We start from the raw sequence: 16,814 nt of genomic DNA, 5'->3' as shown, positions 1-16,814 counted from the left end.
AACACCTTGCTTATAGGTGTCACGTGATCTCTAATGACCAGTAATCGCACTCGATGTACTTCTCATCTGAAAGACGGAGATGATAATTGTAAGTACTTTGCTAAATTATAAAATGGGAAACCGATAATAACGTGATGGTAGAAGTAGTATACATTTAATCTGTTTAATTAAACAATTACCGCAATTAGATTAACATACAAGGTGACAACTTTAAAGGGGTTATCAACCACAAGGGTACTGAAAAGGTATTTTTATTTCAAAATGATAAAAAAAAAAGTCAGACAGCATACGGTGCGAGTCAAGAGTCTCGATATACAGTAGCCTTGCTGCTAATGTTCAGTGCAATTTTAAGTCATCTTAAACTCTTAAATCATCATACTTTCCCCCATCATGATTAAAGTCAGTTAAAAGACGGAAAATGCGTGCCACTCTTCCAGCCACGTAAAAAAGACATCAAAATGAAACAAAAGAAAATAATTTAGAAGCGCTAAGATAACCAACTCTACACACACTACTACACTGCAGCACTATAACAGGGAACTATTCACTCTGGGCCATATTTAAAGAGGAAGGAGCGCTGATCTCGTGTAGTTCGTTTGGCCTTTCACCTCACCGTGGATATGGTTAGGACACAGCCAATGAAAACCCGCTCCTAGATGGATCGGTGTAAAATCCAGCTATGACCAGCTTGAAATACTAGCTACCAGTTGTTTCAAAACATAGCTTCAGCTGGTAGAACCATGTTGAATATGAAGCTGTCAACCAGCTACCAGCTGTTTCAAAACCTAGCTTTTTTCAGCAGGGAAGTGTGGGGCCCAAGGGTCAGATGTGCTAAACAAATACAGCCTTATTAGGAGATTTTGTGCGTGTCTATATTTGTGCACTTGATGAAGGAAGTGTATGCGTGTGTGTGTGTGTGTGTATATGCATGTGTATGAGAGCGTGTGTGTGAGTGTGAGAGAGAGAAATGCTCATTAGGAGAGTCTACTCCACAGCATGTCATCGTACATGTAATAATTACAACATCAAAGGAATGCTTATTTGAAATAGATATCAGAACTTATAGCATAAAAATCTACAGAAACTTAAAATGCATGTATGACAGAACACAAAGCATGTACAAAATATGAACGTTTCTTTGTACTGTCATTGTATTCAATTCTGAAGAACACATTGTAAAATTGCACTTTTTTTTATACAAATAAACAGTACATACCGTGACTGCAGAAAGTATTCAGACTCCTTCACTTTTTGCACACTTTATTGTGTTGTAGATTTAATTAATTTGCCCATTAATCTACACTCAATAACCCTAATAAAACTACACTCAATGATATATTTCAGTTTTAGAGTTTTTATAAAGTTGTAATAATGTTTTCCCTTTGCCATTATGGGTTATTAAGTGTAGATTGATGGGCAACAATGCCAAGTTTATCCATTTAAAGTTAAATCTACAACACAATAAAGTGTGCAAAAAGTGAAGGTGTCTGAATACTATCTGAAGCCACTGTATATGACACAATTGTATGTTAAATAAATGTAGTACAATACAATCCATCCCATATGTACAGTGCCCTCAAAAAGTATGGGAATGGTACAGTGAAATTTGTTTTTAGCTATATACTTATGGGGACTCAAAACAAAAACATATGTTTCTGTAAAACGGTAAACACATGCACATACCATGAAATAAAAGCTGATTGTCTATACTTTTAACTTTTAATTTTACATCCAAAGTCTATAGTAAAAATAACATTTAGCATTTTTCTTCCCATACGTTTGCAGGGCACTGCACTTCACTCAATATTCAACAGTGTATTACTTTCTCATAAAGGTGAAGTCAGGACACGGCCTGGTCCATGTGCAACGTCTCCAAGTCCTAAATGGAGAATAGCAGACTGCTGCAAACGCTAGCCGTGACTCACTGATTTGAAACGAAGAGAAAACAAGTCAATGAACTGGAGCTCAATGCTAAACCAATGGAACCTCACCCATGTGAAAGAATATTATGCGGAAAAACATTATACGCTGCATTTCAGCACACTTTAAGTATAATTTTACAAAATTGACATATATAAAGTATGCTAAAGCTACTATTTTTCACAATTTCTCCCTGCCATCACTATTCCCATTCATTTTACTCATGTTACTGGGATTCTATAGAAAGGTGAATGGCACACTGCATGGGCTGCATAGGGTAATGGATCGGGAATAACAAATACAAATTGACCCAGGCTGCATGGCGTTTGGCTCTTGTGGTTATGAAGAGGCGCTTCTGGTCCTTCACTGGTCTCGTGGAAGTGGACACTTCAACCGTTCCCAATCTGGAAATGCAAGACTGGAGCCCACCTCACTGAGCACCAAGGATGATATGAACAGAGCACTCACCCACACACATGCACACACACATGCACATACACACACACACACATACACACGCACACACACACACACACACACACACATGAACACACACATACACACATACACACGCGCACACACACACACACACTCACACACATGCACACACAAATACACACGCGCACACACACTCACACACACACATACACACGCACACAGGCCGAGGCAGAGCTCGCTGTCACTGTTAGGACACCACCTCCTCTCTCCTCCTCCTGCAGGCTGCGCCTCCCCCTCCTGGGGGTTGCTGTCCACACCTCACACCCACACTGTGCTTGTGTTCTCTGTGGGCTTCTCCTGAACAGAACAGAAACAGAACCCATGACCACTCACAACTCCCCACACGGCCCTCTTCCTCTCTGACTGCACACAACCCCACACATGGTCCTCTTCCTCTCTGACCGCACACAACCCCACACACGGTCCTCTTCCTCTCTGACCGCACACAACCCCACACACGGTCCTCTTCCTCTCTGACCGCACACAACCCCACACACAGTCCTCTTCCTCTCTGACCGCACACAACCCCACACACGGTCCTCTTCCCCTCTGACCGCACACCCCCTCCCCCACACACGGCCCTCTTCCTCTCTGACCACACACAACCCCACACACGGTCCTCTTCCCCTCTGACCACACACAACTCCCCACACACGGCCCTCTTCCTCTGAGTAACTGCAATGTCTTGACTGGGTAAACCATTCTAGGCCTGCAGCCACTTCCACCACATGCTAAAGTTCACAAGCCTCGGCCTGCACAGCCACATCATTGATATCACTGAGGCTAAATGAGCCATCAAATGTTTATTATTATTGTTTTTATTTATAGTGAAATCCATAAGTATTTGGACAGTGGTGCAATTTCAGTTCTTTTGGCTCTGTCCTCTAGGACATCGGATTTGAAATGAAACAATGAACAATGCTCTCTTTCATCTTAATGATGTTCCAAACAGATTATTTTGATAAACCCATTGTTCGGCCTGTGTCTTTGAGGATTTTTTCCTATTTCTCAGACTCATAATGGCTTCCTAGACTCTCACTGGCACAACTCCTCATGTTAACAAACATGAACAACAAACTCCAAAGGTAATCAGAAGCCTATAGTCAAGACTAAATATTGAAAGCCTACCTTATACCTGCACTAAGGAAGCGACTGAATACACCTGACAAATCAGAACCAGCTGAAAAGCCAACTGTCCAGTTATTTTTGGTTCTCAAAAATGGGGGAACGATGTATGAAAAGGGATGTAATTCCTACACTGATATGGATCTCAATATCCTCAAATTAAAGGTGGCAGTCTGCACTTTAAGCTCATATTCATTGTTTAATTTCAAATCCTAGAGGACAGAGCCAAAAGAACAGAAATTGTACCACTGTCCAAATAGTTACGGACTGCACTGTATGCACTCTATTTATGTATGCTATATATACTCATTGAGCACTTTATTAGGTATTTATTACTTAGTCTTCTGCTGCTATAGCCTATCCACTTATGTTATGATGCGTTGTGTGTTCAGAGATGCTCTTCTGCATACCACTGTTGTAATGTGTGGTTATTTGCGTTACTGTCACCTTCCTGTCAGCTTTGACCAGTCTGACCATTCTCCTCTGACGTCTCTCATTCACAAGGCGTTTCAGTTTGCAGAACTGCTGCTCACTGGATTATTTTTGGTTTTTTCTCCATTCTTTGCAAACTAGTGAATAGTGTGTGTGAAAATCCCAGGAGATCGGCAGTTTCTGAGATACTCAAACCACCCTGTCTGCCACCAACAATCATTCCACTGTCACTTAGATCAAATTTTTTCCCCATTCTGATGGTTGATGTGAACATTAACTGAAACTCCTGACCCGTATCTACATGATTGTTTGCATTGCACTGTTGCCACACAATTGCTGAATCGCATGAATAAGTAGGTGTATTAAAGTAAATATTTCCTAATAAAGTGCTCGGTGAGTTTACATTTCGAAGGGTTCTGCTGCATGAACATTTGCATAGCATTCCAGTCATCGTCATTTTCCTTTTAAAGGAACTTTAACTTCAACTTCAGACAGGTAGAAAAGATAATGGCGGCGTGTTGAAAGATCCGGTACCTTCTGCTGCTGAATGTAAACCACGGCGTCGTGGACAGTGACAAAGATGTGCTGCGGGCTCATGTGGTCCATTAGACCGCTGGAGGTCAGAATCCTCAGCACGCTCTCTGTGGAGGACATACATCAGTTACACACGTCTATTACATTCAAATCCACAAAAATACATACGCTGCATATAAAACATTGATTATTTTATATTCTTTTAACAGTGGCAGTGATGTCACAAAACATCTTTCTGTGCGTAGTTGTGGTATCAAGATCACAGTCTGCCAGAGATGGAGAATCCAGGTTCAGAAAGTAAAAGTCCTCCCCAGTATTTTGTGCCAATCACCTGGATTTGCTCATTTGCAGAATTGTTTGGTCGGGAGGTGGAACTACAGTAATTAGACAGATCAGCTGACTGAGTTCATGGGTGGAATAAACACATGGCAGGACTTTTACTTTCTGACCGGTGGACATTCCACCTCTGGCATTTTGCATATCTCAAAATAGCAGCCTACCATTGCTTTATGTTCCTTAGCTTACAATGCCAAATTCAGAGTAAAAATATAGTTTTTAAGTGTTTAAACGCAAGATGTCAAAGTGAAAGTAACACCAGAGTTGTGCATTGTTTGGAGGCTAGTTTTTGATTTCATGAACTGTATGTCTTACAGTTTTTTTACAATAACTTTGACATAATTTCAGAACCTTGTTTTATGGAAACAGATTACTTGTATCAACATTACATGTTTAGATCATGAATGTTTTAGGATAAATAAATCGATTCACACCATTTATTTTGGAACAGGATCAATTTTACCACATTATTATGAAAGAAATATTGCATCACCATCCTTTGTCACAGGGGTTTGTCAGTTCATTTAATTCACAAAATGGATCAACACAACCAAATCACTGCAAACATGTCTCAAAGGAAAAGCAGCAGCACTAAAATTGTTTGTGTCAATCATAGAACTATTATGTAAAAAACCCTGAGTTCAGCCGCATACAGTGCTCTTGTGTTAACTGTAAAAAAAAAAAAAATGAAACAAACCCACAGTTTCAATGATTCCACTCTCTTCCACTTAGAACCACAAAAAGACCATATTGAAACAAGTATCAAGTATTTTTTCATGCTATAGTAAAGTACTGTAAAAACAACTAAACAGTGCATCTATAGGTTTATTTTTGGTAGGAAATCTAAACAAATGTTCCTTTAGTATTTAATGAAAAATTAGGAATTTGAACCACCGAGTTTGGAACTGCAAGATTTCTTCAAAGATATGAATGCACAATGCATGTTTTGAACAGGCAAACGGGCTGTGCTTACCATTTTGAGTGTTGTGTCTAAGGTTTTGAAAATTGTGCACAAGCTTGTGAGATTGTGAAGTGATTGTAAAAAACTGTAAAGTCAAGTGTACATGTTCAGAGTAAAAATATTTTTAAAGGGTTTATACATAAGATGACAAGTTATCATTTAGTTTCATTAGCCCGGTGTCTCCCTGCCTCACTTAACTCTCACGATGAAACTTTGAGGTGTTTTATTTATTTATTTATTTATTTATTTTCAAAAACATGGTTTGGTAGCACTCAAAATGCAACAGCACACAACTCACTTGATATCTGAAGTAGAGACATAACTTTGGTGTCATTAGAAAGCTTATATTCTACTCATTTGATTAGTTTCTAAAACTAAAAATGTGTTTCAGGGTCAATAGAGCAGGTCACATATATGTTCTTGACTGTCATGGTTAGAAAGTGACTAAACAGGTAATTGGTTATGAGGAGGTAAAGCATTCACCCCATTCCTGATCATGGTATGTGTGAAAACTTACCATTGCAGTTTGACAGGTATATTTGAACTCCTACTTTCTGACACTCCGTACACACCTAAAAGGTGAACATAAGGCAGACATAAGGTGGAGCCTTACATACAGAACCTGCGTATGTGTGTGCATGCGTGTGTGTGTGTGTATGAGTATGTGCATGTGTATCTATGTGCAACAGCATTTTCAGCATTTCTAATGTGTGTGTGTGTGTGTGTGTTTGTGTGAGTGTGTGTGTGTTTGTGTTTGTGTGAGTGTGTGTGTTTGTGTGTGTGTGTGTGTGCATGTGCACCTGAATAAATAACCTGGCTCCGGCCACATCCACAAAAATCACGCTGCTGCAATCGATTAGCACTGCCTGGATATCACTGCTGCTGCTTTCTGCACAGAAGGAAAAAAGAGACAAAGATGAAAAACAGGGTACAGAAAGATCAAAGTGTACATTTTCAATTTTTTTGTGGTGATTAGACATTTCCTTAATTCACTGATGGTCCCTAATGTTATTGCTCAGAGAAAAGGTTTTTACCGATTTTTTCCCAAAAAGATAGGTGTCAAAATTATTGGCATCCTATGAATTGTCTATCCTCCCTTCACAACTCTACTGAATGGTCTTCTAAAGATCTAATGGTCTATTTAGAGGAATTATCTCCCCCCAATATGAGCAAAAATCCCATATTACACTATAGAAGAGGACAGCAATGGTGCCAATACTTCTGGACCGGACTCTATGTTGTATGATACAGGGAAAAGAGACACTCCAGTCACTCCAGTCCCTGCAATCTATATCACCCCCCTCCCTCCCTCTCTCAATCATTCCTTTCAAAGCATTCACTCAGAGCTCACCTGATTTAATAAATTCATTTTCTGATGAAAATGATGTGTTGGCCACTCCAGCTTCCTACATAAAGAAAAGCATTGTTTTTCACATTTCTGTGTATGTGTGCACGCATACCTGTGCGTGTATATACTGTGTGTGTGTGAGATTGTGTATGTGCAGTGTGTGTGTGTGTGTGTGTGTGTGTGTGTACAGTATGTGTGTGTGTGTGTGTGTGATTGTGTATGTGCAGTGTGTGTGTGTGTGTACAGTATGTGTGTGTGTGTGTGTGCAGTATGTGAGTGTGTGTGTATGTGTGTGTGATTGTGTATGTGCAGTGTGTGTGTGTGTGTATGTACAGTATGTGTGTGTGTGTATGTACAGTGTGTGTGTGTATGTACAGTATGTGAGTGTGTGTGTGTACAGTATGTGAGTGTGTGTGTGCAGTATGTGAGTGTGTGTGTGTGTGCAGTATGTGAGTGTGTGTGAATGTGTAGTATGTGTGTGAGTGTGTGCGTGCAGTATGTGGGTGTGTGTGTATGTGAGTGTGTGTTCTCACCACAGTAGCGATGGCCTCCCTGTCTCTCCTCTCCTGTATTTTCTCTGACCTGCGGATCCTCTCGGGGGTGAGGTCCAGCAGCCGAGTCACAGCCTCTCTGAAGAAGCTGCGGTTTCCGTAGTAAATGGGCCCATTGTAGGTCAGGATCTTCACACCTGGGATCTCATAACACTGTGGGGCAGAGAGAGCGACAGAGTGGATATTAGCGTTTGTGCGTGTCCGTGTGTACGTGCGTCCATGCGTGTGTCTACGTGTGTGTGTGTGTGTATAGTCCCCTCACCTTGCTGTGCTGCTCAATAGGTCTGTAGATCTCGGTGTTGGATGCCCTCCCCAGCACTGAGCAGTCTGCCCTGAGGGACAAGCATTAACAGCCGTGAGCATCAGAGAGGGAGGGGGGGATGCAGGAGGAGGGAGGGGGGGATGCAGGAGACGGGTAGAGGAGATGTGACACAAGAGACAGGTGGAGGATATGTGAGACAAGAGACAGGTAGAGATGTGAGACAGGTAGAGGAGATGTGAGACAGGAGACATGTAGAGGAGATGTGAGACAGGAGACAGGTAGAGGAGATGTGAGACACACCTCTGGGTGCGACAGATGACTGTCATCATGGAGAAGACCACACCGATAGCCAGACCCAGGTCAACATTCAGGACAACTACAGACAGCCAGGTGACCAGCCACACCAACTGCATACAAACAAACATAGGCACATATATGCAATAAGACAATCATTCATAATAATAATTACAATAATAATCATTCATTATTATAATAACAATTACAAATGCACACATGTCGAAGGAATGGAGATGCATTATTACAACTAGAAAAATCCCTAATGTTTCAAACAAAAATAGTACACCACTGGATATAGACTGATATGCATGCAGCTGATATGCACTGTGTTCTTCCACAGTAAGTCACCATGGAGACCCATGGGGCCACCACTTTTGGTCACTCAGAGGTACAAAGGGGGATAGAGAAAGAGAAACACTAACAAAGTCCATCTTGCTGATCCTCCACAGGTCTGGCAGGTCCTGGAACTGCATGAACATCTGCCTCAGACTGGTGACATTTATACAGGCCAGAACTGCCTACAGAGAGACAGGAAGGATACAGTGAAATAACATTTCAACACATGCACACACACACTCACACACACACACACACACTTACAGACACACACATAAACAAAATACACACATGTACACACCTACACACATAAACACATGCACAAATCTTCACACACACGTATGCACACACATATAAACATATACAAATACATGCACGCATACTTATGCGCACACGCTATCTCACCTTGGGAAGGAAGTGGAAAAGAGGTCCAATCAGCAGGAGCACGACCAGAACTACCAGACTGGTGAAAAAGCCTGAGAGCTGGAGTCCAAACAGAGAGGAGTATCACCTGTCTGTTCCCTGCTGCCACAAGAACACTAACCAACACTCCGATAATACAATTTCCACTCCACTTGACAACTTCCACCCATACAAACAGACCTAAACCACCAATCAGACACTTGCTTCAATTAAGCCTTGTTCAGTCAGATTTTGTAAAGAAACTCTGGGGGGAAAAAATGGAGAAAGGAACAGCCAGGGCTTCCCAAACCTCAAGTACCAGTGTCGAACCCACCTCAGATACAGAGGCTTATATGAACTTAATGTGAGGAATATGAAGCACATGCAGTAAAGAAATATAAAAAAAATATTCTTCAAAGGGGTCATGTTTACCATTCTACTGAGGAACCCCTGGGGTTCCCACAGGTGACAAGTTTGGAAACCCTGGCCTAGACCAAAGATATAATAATAATATTAATCTTTAATAACCAAAGAACATATTATGGAATGTTGGCCTGGAGACCCAAGGCAGAGAGGGGCGGATACCTGAGTGAACCCCCCCGCGCTCTCTAAGATGTTGGTAGTGGCCAGGGTGGCTGAGCTGGGGAAACAGGTGAACAGGGACGACACGGTGTTGGAAATCCCATGGGCCAGCAGCTCCTGCGCAAGTATAGGACCACACAACACACATTGGCGACTTTCAACCATCAACAATCAACTATCATAATGAGGGGTGACATTGGGTCAGGCGGTAAGAGCAGTCGCCTGGCAGTCGGAGGTTTGCAGGTTCGATCCCGGGGGGGAAGTGTCCCTGAGCAAGACACCTGACCCCTAAATGCTCCTGACGAGCTGGTTGGTACCTTGCATGGCAGCCAATCACCGTTGGTGTGTGGGTGTGTGTATGAATGGGTAAACAAGAAGCATCAATTGTACAGCGCTTTGGATAAAGCTATAGAAATGCCAACCATTTACTGCTTAACATCAACCAGCAACAATCAACAATCAACAATCAACTATCAGCCAGAAACCAATAAACTATCAACCAATGAATTATCTACCAGTCAAAAATGAACCAATGAACCATCAGCCAACTGTTGCTTTTATACACTTTTTTAAAAATACATGTTCAAGGATGAATTGCATTGCTGCACTCAACAAGAAGAAAAAAAGCCCTACTTTCTGTATACAGACTCCATTGCTGCATAGGCTTTTTGATGTAGGGTGATATCAGATCTTTTGGGCATTACAGGTGTAGACATACCTGGTTGGGCTGTATGGAATAGCTGTGCTTGTCGGCGTAAATCATGGCCAGAGAGACGGACACGGCGTAGCCCACGAAGGTGATGGCCACTGTGTCCCCAGCCACTTCAGGCAGAGTCTGCAGGGCTGGTAGTCTGGGCCGAGGGAAGCTTCATATGCAACAACAGCAAACCCCATGGTCAGAAAACATCTGTTCTCTGAGTCGGCTGTTTTGGCCACCAGAACAGGATGGCAATATTTTTTTTTTCAGTTTGTAGGCAAAGTACAATTTCATATTGTGCAACTCCAGTACATTTGTGTTGATGTTGTTTCAACCCAGACTGTTTTAAAACAAAGACAAACACAAAATGGCATGTGGAAGAGAAATTAAAACCTGGTTTTTCCAGGTTAAAATTTACATATGAACACATGTGACAGCACATTTTCTGTTGGCTCAAACAAAAACCTACAAAAGATACATTTGCAAACCGCAAATTTTGTAATACCCATTTTAAAAATGGCAAAGATAAGGAAAATTTTTCCAAGGGCCTGGTTGCAGTGACTGACGATGTGGGAAGTTTACCCGGCTGGAATGTGCCCCACGATCTGAACATCGTATCTGGAGTCCAGGGACGAGCCATAGGCCACGCCCGTGGCGATGATGACCTACAGGGGGGAGGAGAGGATAGTGCAGCAGGGTTACTGCTGGTAGGCTCTACCATCACAAAACATACTGCTGGTCCATTTCAATATAACGTCTTCAATATAACACAATGTACAATCTTAAGTGTCACGCTTTGTTGAATTGTCATCGTTACTGAGCTATAGTTACAGGAAATGGTAAAAAGTGATTGATGCTTGTGGTACTATACTATGCACAGCAGTCTTACTGCAACAGAGCTGTGCTGCAAATACACATCATTGAATAATTTAGTCATTTAGTTTTGACCGTTTAGCAGAGAAAGGCAGTTTGGCTTTTTCCCGAACTCACAGTGAGAATCTCCACGGGAATGGGAGTACGTAGGCGCTGGCGAAAGCGTGTGTTGACCTCTTTGACTGGCACCAGGATGGACAGACAGATGAGCGAGATCAGGAATTCAGCCAGGTTTGTGTGGGGCAGATTCTCCAGAACTGAGCCCAGGGTCTGCTTACACACACACACACACACACACACACACACACACACACACATACATACAGTGAGCACTTAATTAGGTATTTATATATGACTTCTTTTATAGACTTATTAAGTCTTATGCTGCTTCTGATGCGTTGTGTGTTCACAGATGCTCTTCTGCATACCGCTGTTGTAATGCATGGTGATTTGCATTACTGTCACCTTCCAGTCAGCTTTGACCAGTCTGGCCCTGTTCCTCTGAACTCTCTCATTAACAACACGTTTCTTCCCACAGAGCTGCTGCTCGCTGGATGTTTTTTGTTTTTTGCGCCATTCTCTGAAAACTCCAGAGGCTCCTTCCAAAAACCATTTCATAATACTTGCTTACGAACCCTTAGTCTATTACCTTTTCTGGGAGAGCACCCAGTATAGTTTCACACAGCAATCATATGAAACTCCACATGGAATATACTGCAAATATACTGAAATGAAATATACAGACACTTCCCACCTAATCTGATAGAGCTTGAGAGGGTCTGCCCGGAAGAATGGGATAAACTGCCCAAATCCAGGTGCGCAAAGCTTGTAGAGACGGCCAGAAGAAGACTCAAAGCTGTAATTGCTGCCTACGGGGCTTCTACAAAGTACTGACTTAATGGTCTGAATACTTACATAAATTAGAAATTTCAGTTTTTGATGTTAAAAACATGTTTTCACTTTGTCATAATGGGTTATTGAGAGTAGATTGATGGGCAAAAATCCATTTAAAATTAAATCTACAACACTAAATCTACAATCTAATTGCCATTAATTAATGTAGTTGTTAACATGAATTAATTGATGTAGAAAGGCATTTATTAATCATGAAGTAAAAATTTTATTTGTATGACTTGTATAACTGCATTTATATAACCAGCAACTGTATGTAAGTAATTCCAGGAATAAGTATACATTAGTAAATCATAGGATAGAAACATAATTAGTAAATCATTAGACGAATACATTAACTATTTATATGTCAAATATTAATTGACATCAACTAATGTAGTTGTTAACATTAATTAATGACTTCCAAATACTTAAACAAAGCTGCACAGATTAACTACTCAGTAGTTAGTTAAATACATTAGTTACGACACGCCAAGTCACGTGACCTTACTGTAAAGTGTCACGGTTTTGTTTCTGATGGCCGCAGCGCTGACCTTGAAGAGGGAGAAGGGGCCAGTGTAGCGAGGCAGCCGCAGTCCCAGCATGCTCTGCAGCTGCGACACGGTGACGTGGAAGGCGGCAGCGCTGGTGAAGGCTTTGACGATGGGCTCCGACAGGTAGGTGGACAGGAACCCCAGCTGCAGCGTAAACATGCCGATCTGGGACAGGGGGTGAGTGACATCATCATCATCATCATCAGTAAGAACATCAGCATCATCATCAACAAGAACATCAACATCATCATCATCATCATCAATAAGAACATGATCATAATCATCTTCACCATCATTACCATGATTGTCATCATCATCAACAAGAACATGATCATCATCATCAATAAGAACATGATCGTCATCATCAATATGAGCATGATCATTATATCATCCTCACCATAATTACCATGATTGTCATCATCATCATCATCATCAATAAGAACATGATCATCATCATCAATATGAACATGATCATAATCATCATCTTCACCATCATTACCATGATTGTCATCATCATCATCATCATCAATAAGAACATCACATCATCATCAATAAGAACATGATGATCATCATGAATATGAACATGATCATAATCCTCATCTTCCTGATCCTATTTTTATTTTTTGGCTGAGCCCACTATTGTGTGTTATGTATGTGTGTCAGGATGTCCCCAGGGCTGCTGTACCATCATTATCCCTGAGAGGAAGGCCACGGCCGAGGCCACTCCGATCCTCTGAGCCTCCGCTTCTGCGGCCTCAGCACTGCTGGAGTTCAGCCCCACCGGAACCAGCTGCTCCACCACTGAGCCTGTCATGAGACTGACCACGGCAAAGGTACCTGAGACACACACACACTCATAAGTACACACATAAGCACACATACATACACACACAAACATACACACGCATACATAAACACATACACATACACATAACACACACATACACACACAAATACACATACACATAACACACATAGATACACACACACAAACACACACATACACAGACAAACACACATAAGCACACATACACTCAGTGAGCACTTTATTAGGTATTTATTGCTTTTTTTTTATTTTTTACTTATTAGGTGTTCTGCTGCTGTAGCCTATCCACTTAAAGGTTTGACACGTTGTGTGTTCAGAGACGCTCTCATTAACAACATGTTTCTGCCCGCAGAACCGGTCACTGGATGTTTTTTGTTTTTCGCACTCTCCAAACTCTGGAGACTGTTGTTACAGTTTCTAAGATGAGTTTCTGCTGAGGGGGGAAGTGCACAATCCATGTCTGCATGCTTTTATGCATTTAGCTGCTGTCTCATGATTGGCTGATTAAATGCAAGCTGGTGTACAGCTCTACCTAATAAAGTGAGTGTATACATACACACAAATAAGCACAGGCACACACATGAAGACACACATAGGGCTAGAACATAAGCATATGTCTTTGTTCTAGCCCAAAGCGTAAAACTGCAAAGCAGCTGTTGCGCACAAGCTTGCTCCATCTCCATCTAATCCATCAGTCTTATCCATCATCAACCAGGACAGAAACAGTCCACCTACTGCTGGGGTGGCCAAACCCTGGACCTGGAGAGCCACAAGCTGTGCTGGCTTTAGTTTTCAGCCTAAAATCAACAGCCAATTCAGACCCAAAAACCAGGTGAGCTGAGTTAACTGTGTAATCAACTGCTTTAACTGATCAATTAACTGAGTAACAACGAAAGCCAGCACGCGTTGCGGCTCTCCAGGACCAGGGTTGGCCACCCCTGACCTAGTGCATGTGAGATGGTGGTCTGATCGTTTGGCTGATCGTTTGGCTGAATGAGTACTGCTGCTCTCCGTGGGGAGCAGTGGCACACACGGCGCGCGAGAAAAGAGAAAGGATCAGCGCAGCACCCGACCTGTGGAGACATGGCGACCGGTGCCAAAGAGCATGTAGAGAACCACGGGGAAGAAGGAGGTGTACAGGCCGTAGATGGGAGCCACTGACGTCAGCAGGGCAAACGCCATCCCTGCGTTAGAGAGAGAGAGGGGGAGAGAGAGAAGAAACTACCATGACCAAAGGACAAACACATTCCTGTCAACCAGCATGAAGACTCCAGCCCAGCAACATCCTTCAAAACAGGAAAGAGAACATTAGCATTAGGCGGACCTCTTGCTTATTGATAGCACAATCACTTTTAAAGCCATGTGTGTGCATTTTTACATTATTACATTATTGGCATTTGGCAGACGCTCTTATCCAGAGCGACGTACAGTTGATTAGACTAAGCAGGAGACCTCCCCTGGAGCAATGCAGGGTTAAGGGCCTTGCTCAAGGGCCCAACGGCTGTGTGGCTGTGTGGGATTAGAACCACCGAACTTGGTGTCCCAGTCATTTACCTTAACCACTACGCTACAGGCCGCTGCATTTAATATGCTTCGGCCAATATTTATATAGCCTAACCTATTTGTTAAAACACCAGAGGAAAATGTATGTTGCCTTTTCTTTGGCCATCATTCGCTGGTGGGCAGAATGGGACATTATCGCTTGTTGCATTATAATTCGTTTTGGTCAAGGGGATAGCTGTGAGATGCAACCTTTATGGCCTCTCTCCATCGCCATGCCATACCCTAGCCTACCGGGCAATCCCTAGCTACCTGTTCATCTCCAATCATCTTCTCCAATCTAGGCTTGTCAGTGGGAGGTAAATTCTGTGTAATAAAGGATCTGTTTTTCCTTGAATGAACATCTTGAATTAACTGTATGAATGGACAATATAATCTTGAGTGAAATATAATATAAGCCTACAATATAAATGTGTTTGAGGGAATTAACTACTATAACCCTAACTATTCTGAATTCAGCCATGGTTGTAGTCTAGTAGGTGTCACTCAAAACGCTGAAAGGTCCAGTATAGAAGCTTAAAGCAGGCAACTGTCAGTCAGTTTCCCCCAACCCGTCGATCTGGTAAAATGCAACAATTAAGGCGACATCACAGGATACAGTGATTTGGGGACAGCAAGCTTTGATTCAGTGTTGTTCATTTGCTATCCCACAGATTGTCGATGACAACATTTATATGTTTATTAATGATTTTATTATTGAAATTAAATTTTAGTTTTATTACATCTGAATTGTTATTTTAATGGGTTGTTTGGGGTTGCAAACGGGATGTTTAGGTGGGATAAAATAAACCACTGGACTTCTAATGAGGCTAATCAAGAAGATTCACTACATAACATAATGAAATAGATACATTTACATTTCCGTATAAACGTGTTTTACCATTCTTATAAATAGCCTACTTAACCACTTTAGATATTACAACTGACATCAAGACCTTATAATACAGGAAAGGCCCAATAACTACTCAAAAGTTAAACAAAACAACATTTCTACAGTATTGAACGTCTAAAGTCCGAACTTAAATATCTTTCGGTTAAAATCGTAAATGTATGAATGTATTATTATGTATTATGTATTATTTCATTTCATAGTATTGACTGAACGTCACACAAAATTATCAGCCTATCAAAGTTTCTGCCAAACGTACTTTAAAAAGCAAAATACGATGTCGTAAATTGGCTTGTTATTTTAAAACATAATAATACATTTGCGCATACAATAGGTAATAAGTAGACCCACCTTGAGGTATGTGAAGTATACCGACAGTAACACCCGCTACCATGTCTCCTAATATCCATTTCTTAAACCTGTACTTCGGTAGCCAGTTGAAAATGGGCACTCGCTCTTTCAACAGGTGAAGGAATGCAGGCTGGGAACACCTGCACCGTTTGACCAGCTTGTCTCTGAGCCGCTCGCCCTCACCAGCCTTGTCCTCGGTACCGTATGACTGCTTGAAGCGATCCTCGGTGTAAATATTCCTGTACACGGCAACTGAAGCGCTCATCTTGTCAGGTGAATATGTCAAAAAGTGCAATTCGTCAACTAAACTGCTAGGAAAGGTTTAGTTGAAAAAAGCAGAAAGTTCCCTACGACTTCCTATATATAGCGGGCGAAATTCTGGCATCAAACACCGTTGCATTTTCCTGTGAAATGTTCTGAGCCAATTAAATGGCTCAAAGTTGAACTTTTTTATTATTTAGCTGAACTTCTTTTCACGTGCACGTCTGGCGGAGACCCCTTGAGGTGTTCTTGTCCAACTTTAGCGATGATTGCTGGTGGCCCTCTGGGTCCTACCGCTCAAGGCTTATTATTATTTCTGAAAGAGGGA

General features: G+C 41.8%; 1 protein-coding gene across 1 annotated transcript; it reads right to left on the bottom strand.

The window, feature by feature from the left end:
- Window positions 1–219: 219 nt before the first annotated feature.
- slc26a10 (solute carrier family 26 member 10) lies at window positions 220–16,539 on the bottom strand. Its single transcript, XM_061256665.1, has 18 exons — window positions 16,226–16,539; window positions 14,499–14,609; window positions 13,285–13,436; window positions 12,600–12,764; window positions 11,272–11,424; window positions 10,864–10,946; window positions 10,303–10,450; window positions 9,588–9,701; window positions 9,006–9,083; window positions 8,687–8,782; window positions 8,268–8,374; window positions 7,968–8,037; window positions 7,688–7,858; window positions 7,158–7,212; window positions 6,607–6,695; window positions 6,324–6,378; window positions 4,510–4,616; window positions 220–2,715 (listed from the first exon to the last, which is right to left on the bottom strand). Exons 1-18 carry the CDS (start codon window positions 16,488–16,490, stop codon window positions 2,677–2,679), a joined length of 2,058 nt encoding a protein of 685 aa, XP_061112649.1. The 5' UTR covers window positions 16,491–16,539; the 3' UTR covers window positions 220–2,676.
- Between the last annotated feature and the right edge of the window lie 275 nt (window positions 16,540–16,814).

Source organism: Conger conger, chromosome 10 (assembly GCF_963514075.1).
Source record: "Conger conger chromosome 10, fConCon1.1, whole genome shotgun sequence".
Classification (NCBI taxonomy): domain Eukaryota; kingdom Metazoa; phylum Chordata; class Actinopteri; order Anguilliformes; family Congridae; genus Conger; species Conger conger.
The sequence above is the reverse complement of the archived record's forward strand: the minus strand, read 5'-3'. Positions and strand labels throughout refer to the sequence as shown.

Bases quoted from the DNA above. Each gene is read 5' to 3' on its own strand.
- slc26a10 (XM_061256665.1), bottom strand. From the start codon at position 16,490: ATGAGCGCTTCAGTTGCCGTGTACAGGAATATTTACACCGAGGATCGC. The intron at 8,375-8,686 runs GTTAGTGTTTCT...GTTTGTATGCAG, and splicing joins GGATCAGCAAGATGGACTTT to TTGGTGTGGCTGGTCACCTG. The intron at 6,379-6,606 runs GTGCACATGCAC...TTCACCTTTTAG, and splicing joins GAGCCAGGTTATTTATTCAG to GTGTGTACGGAGTGTCAGAA.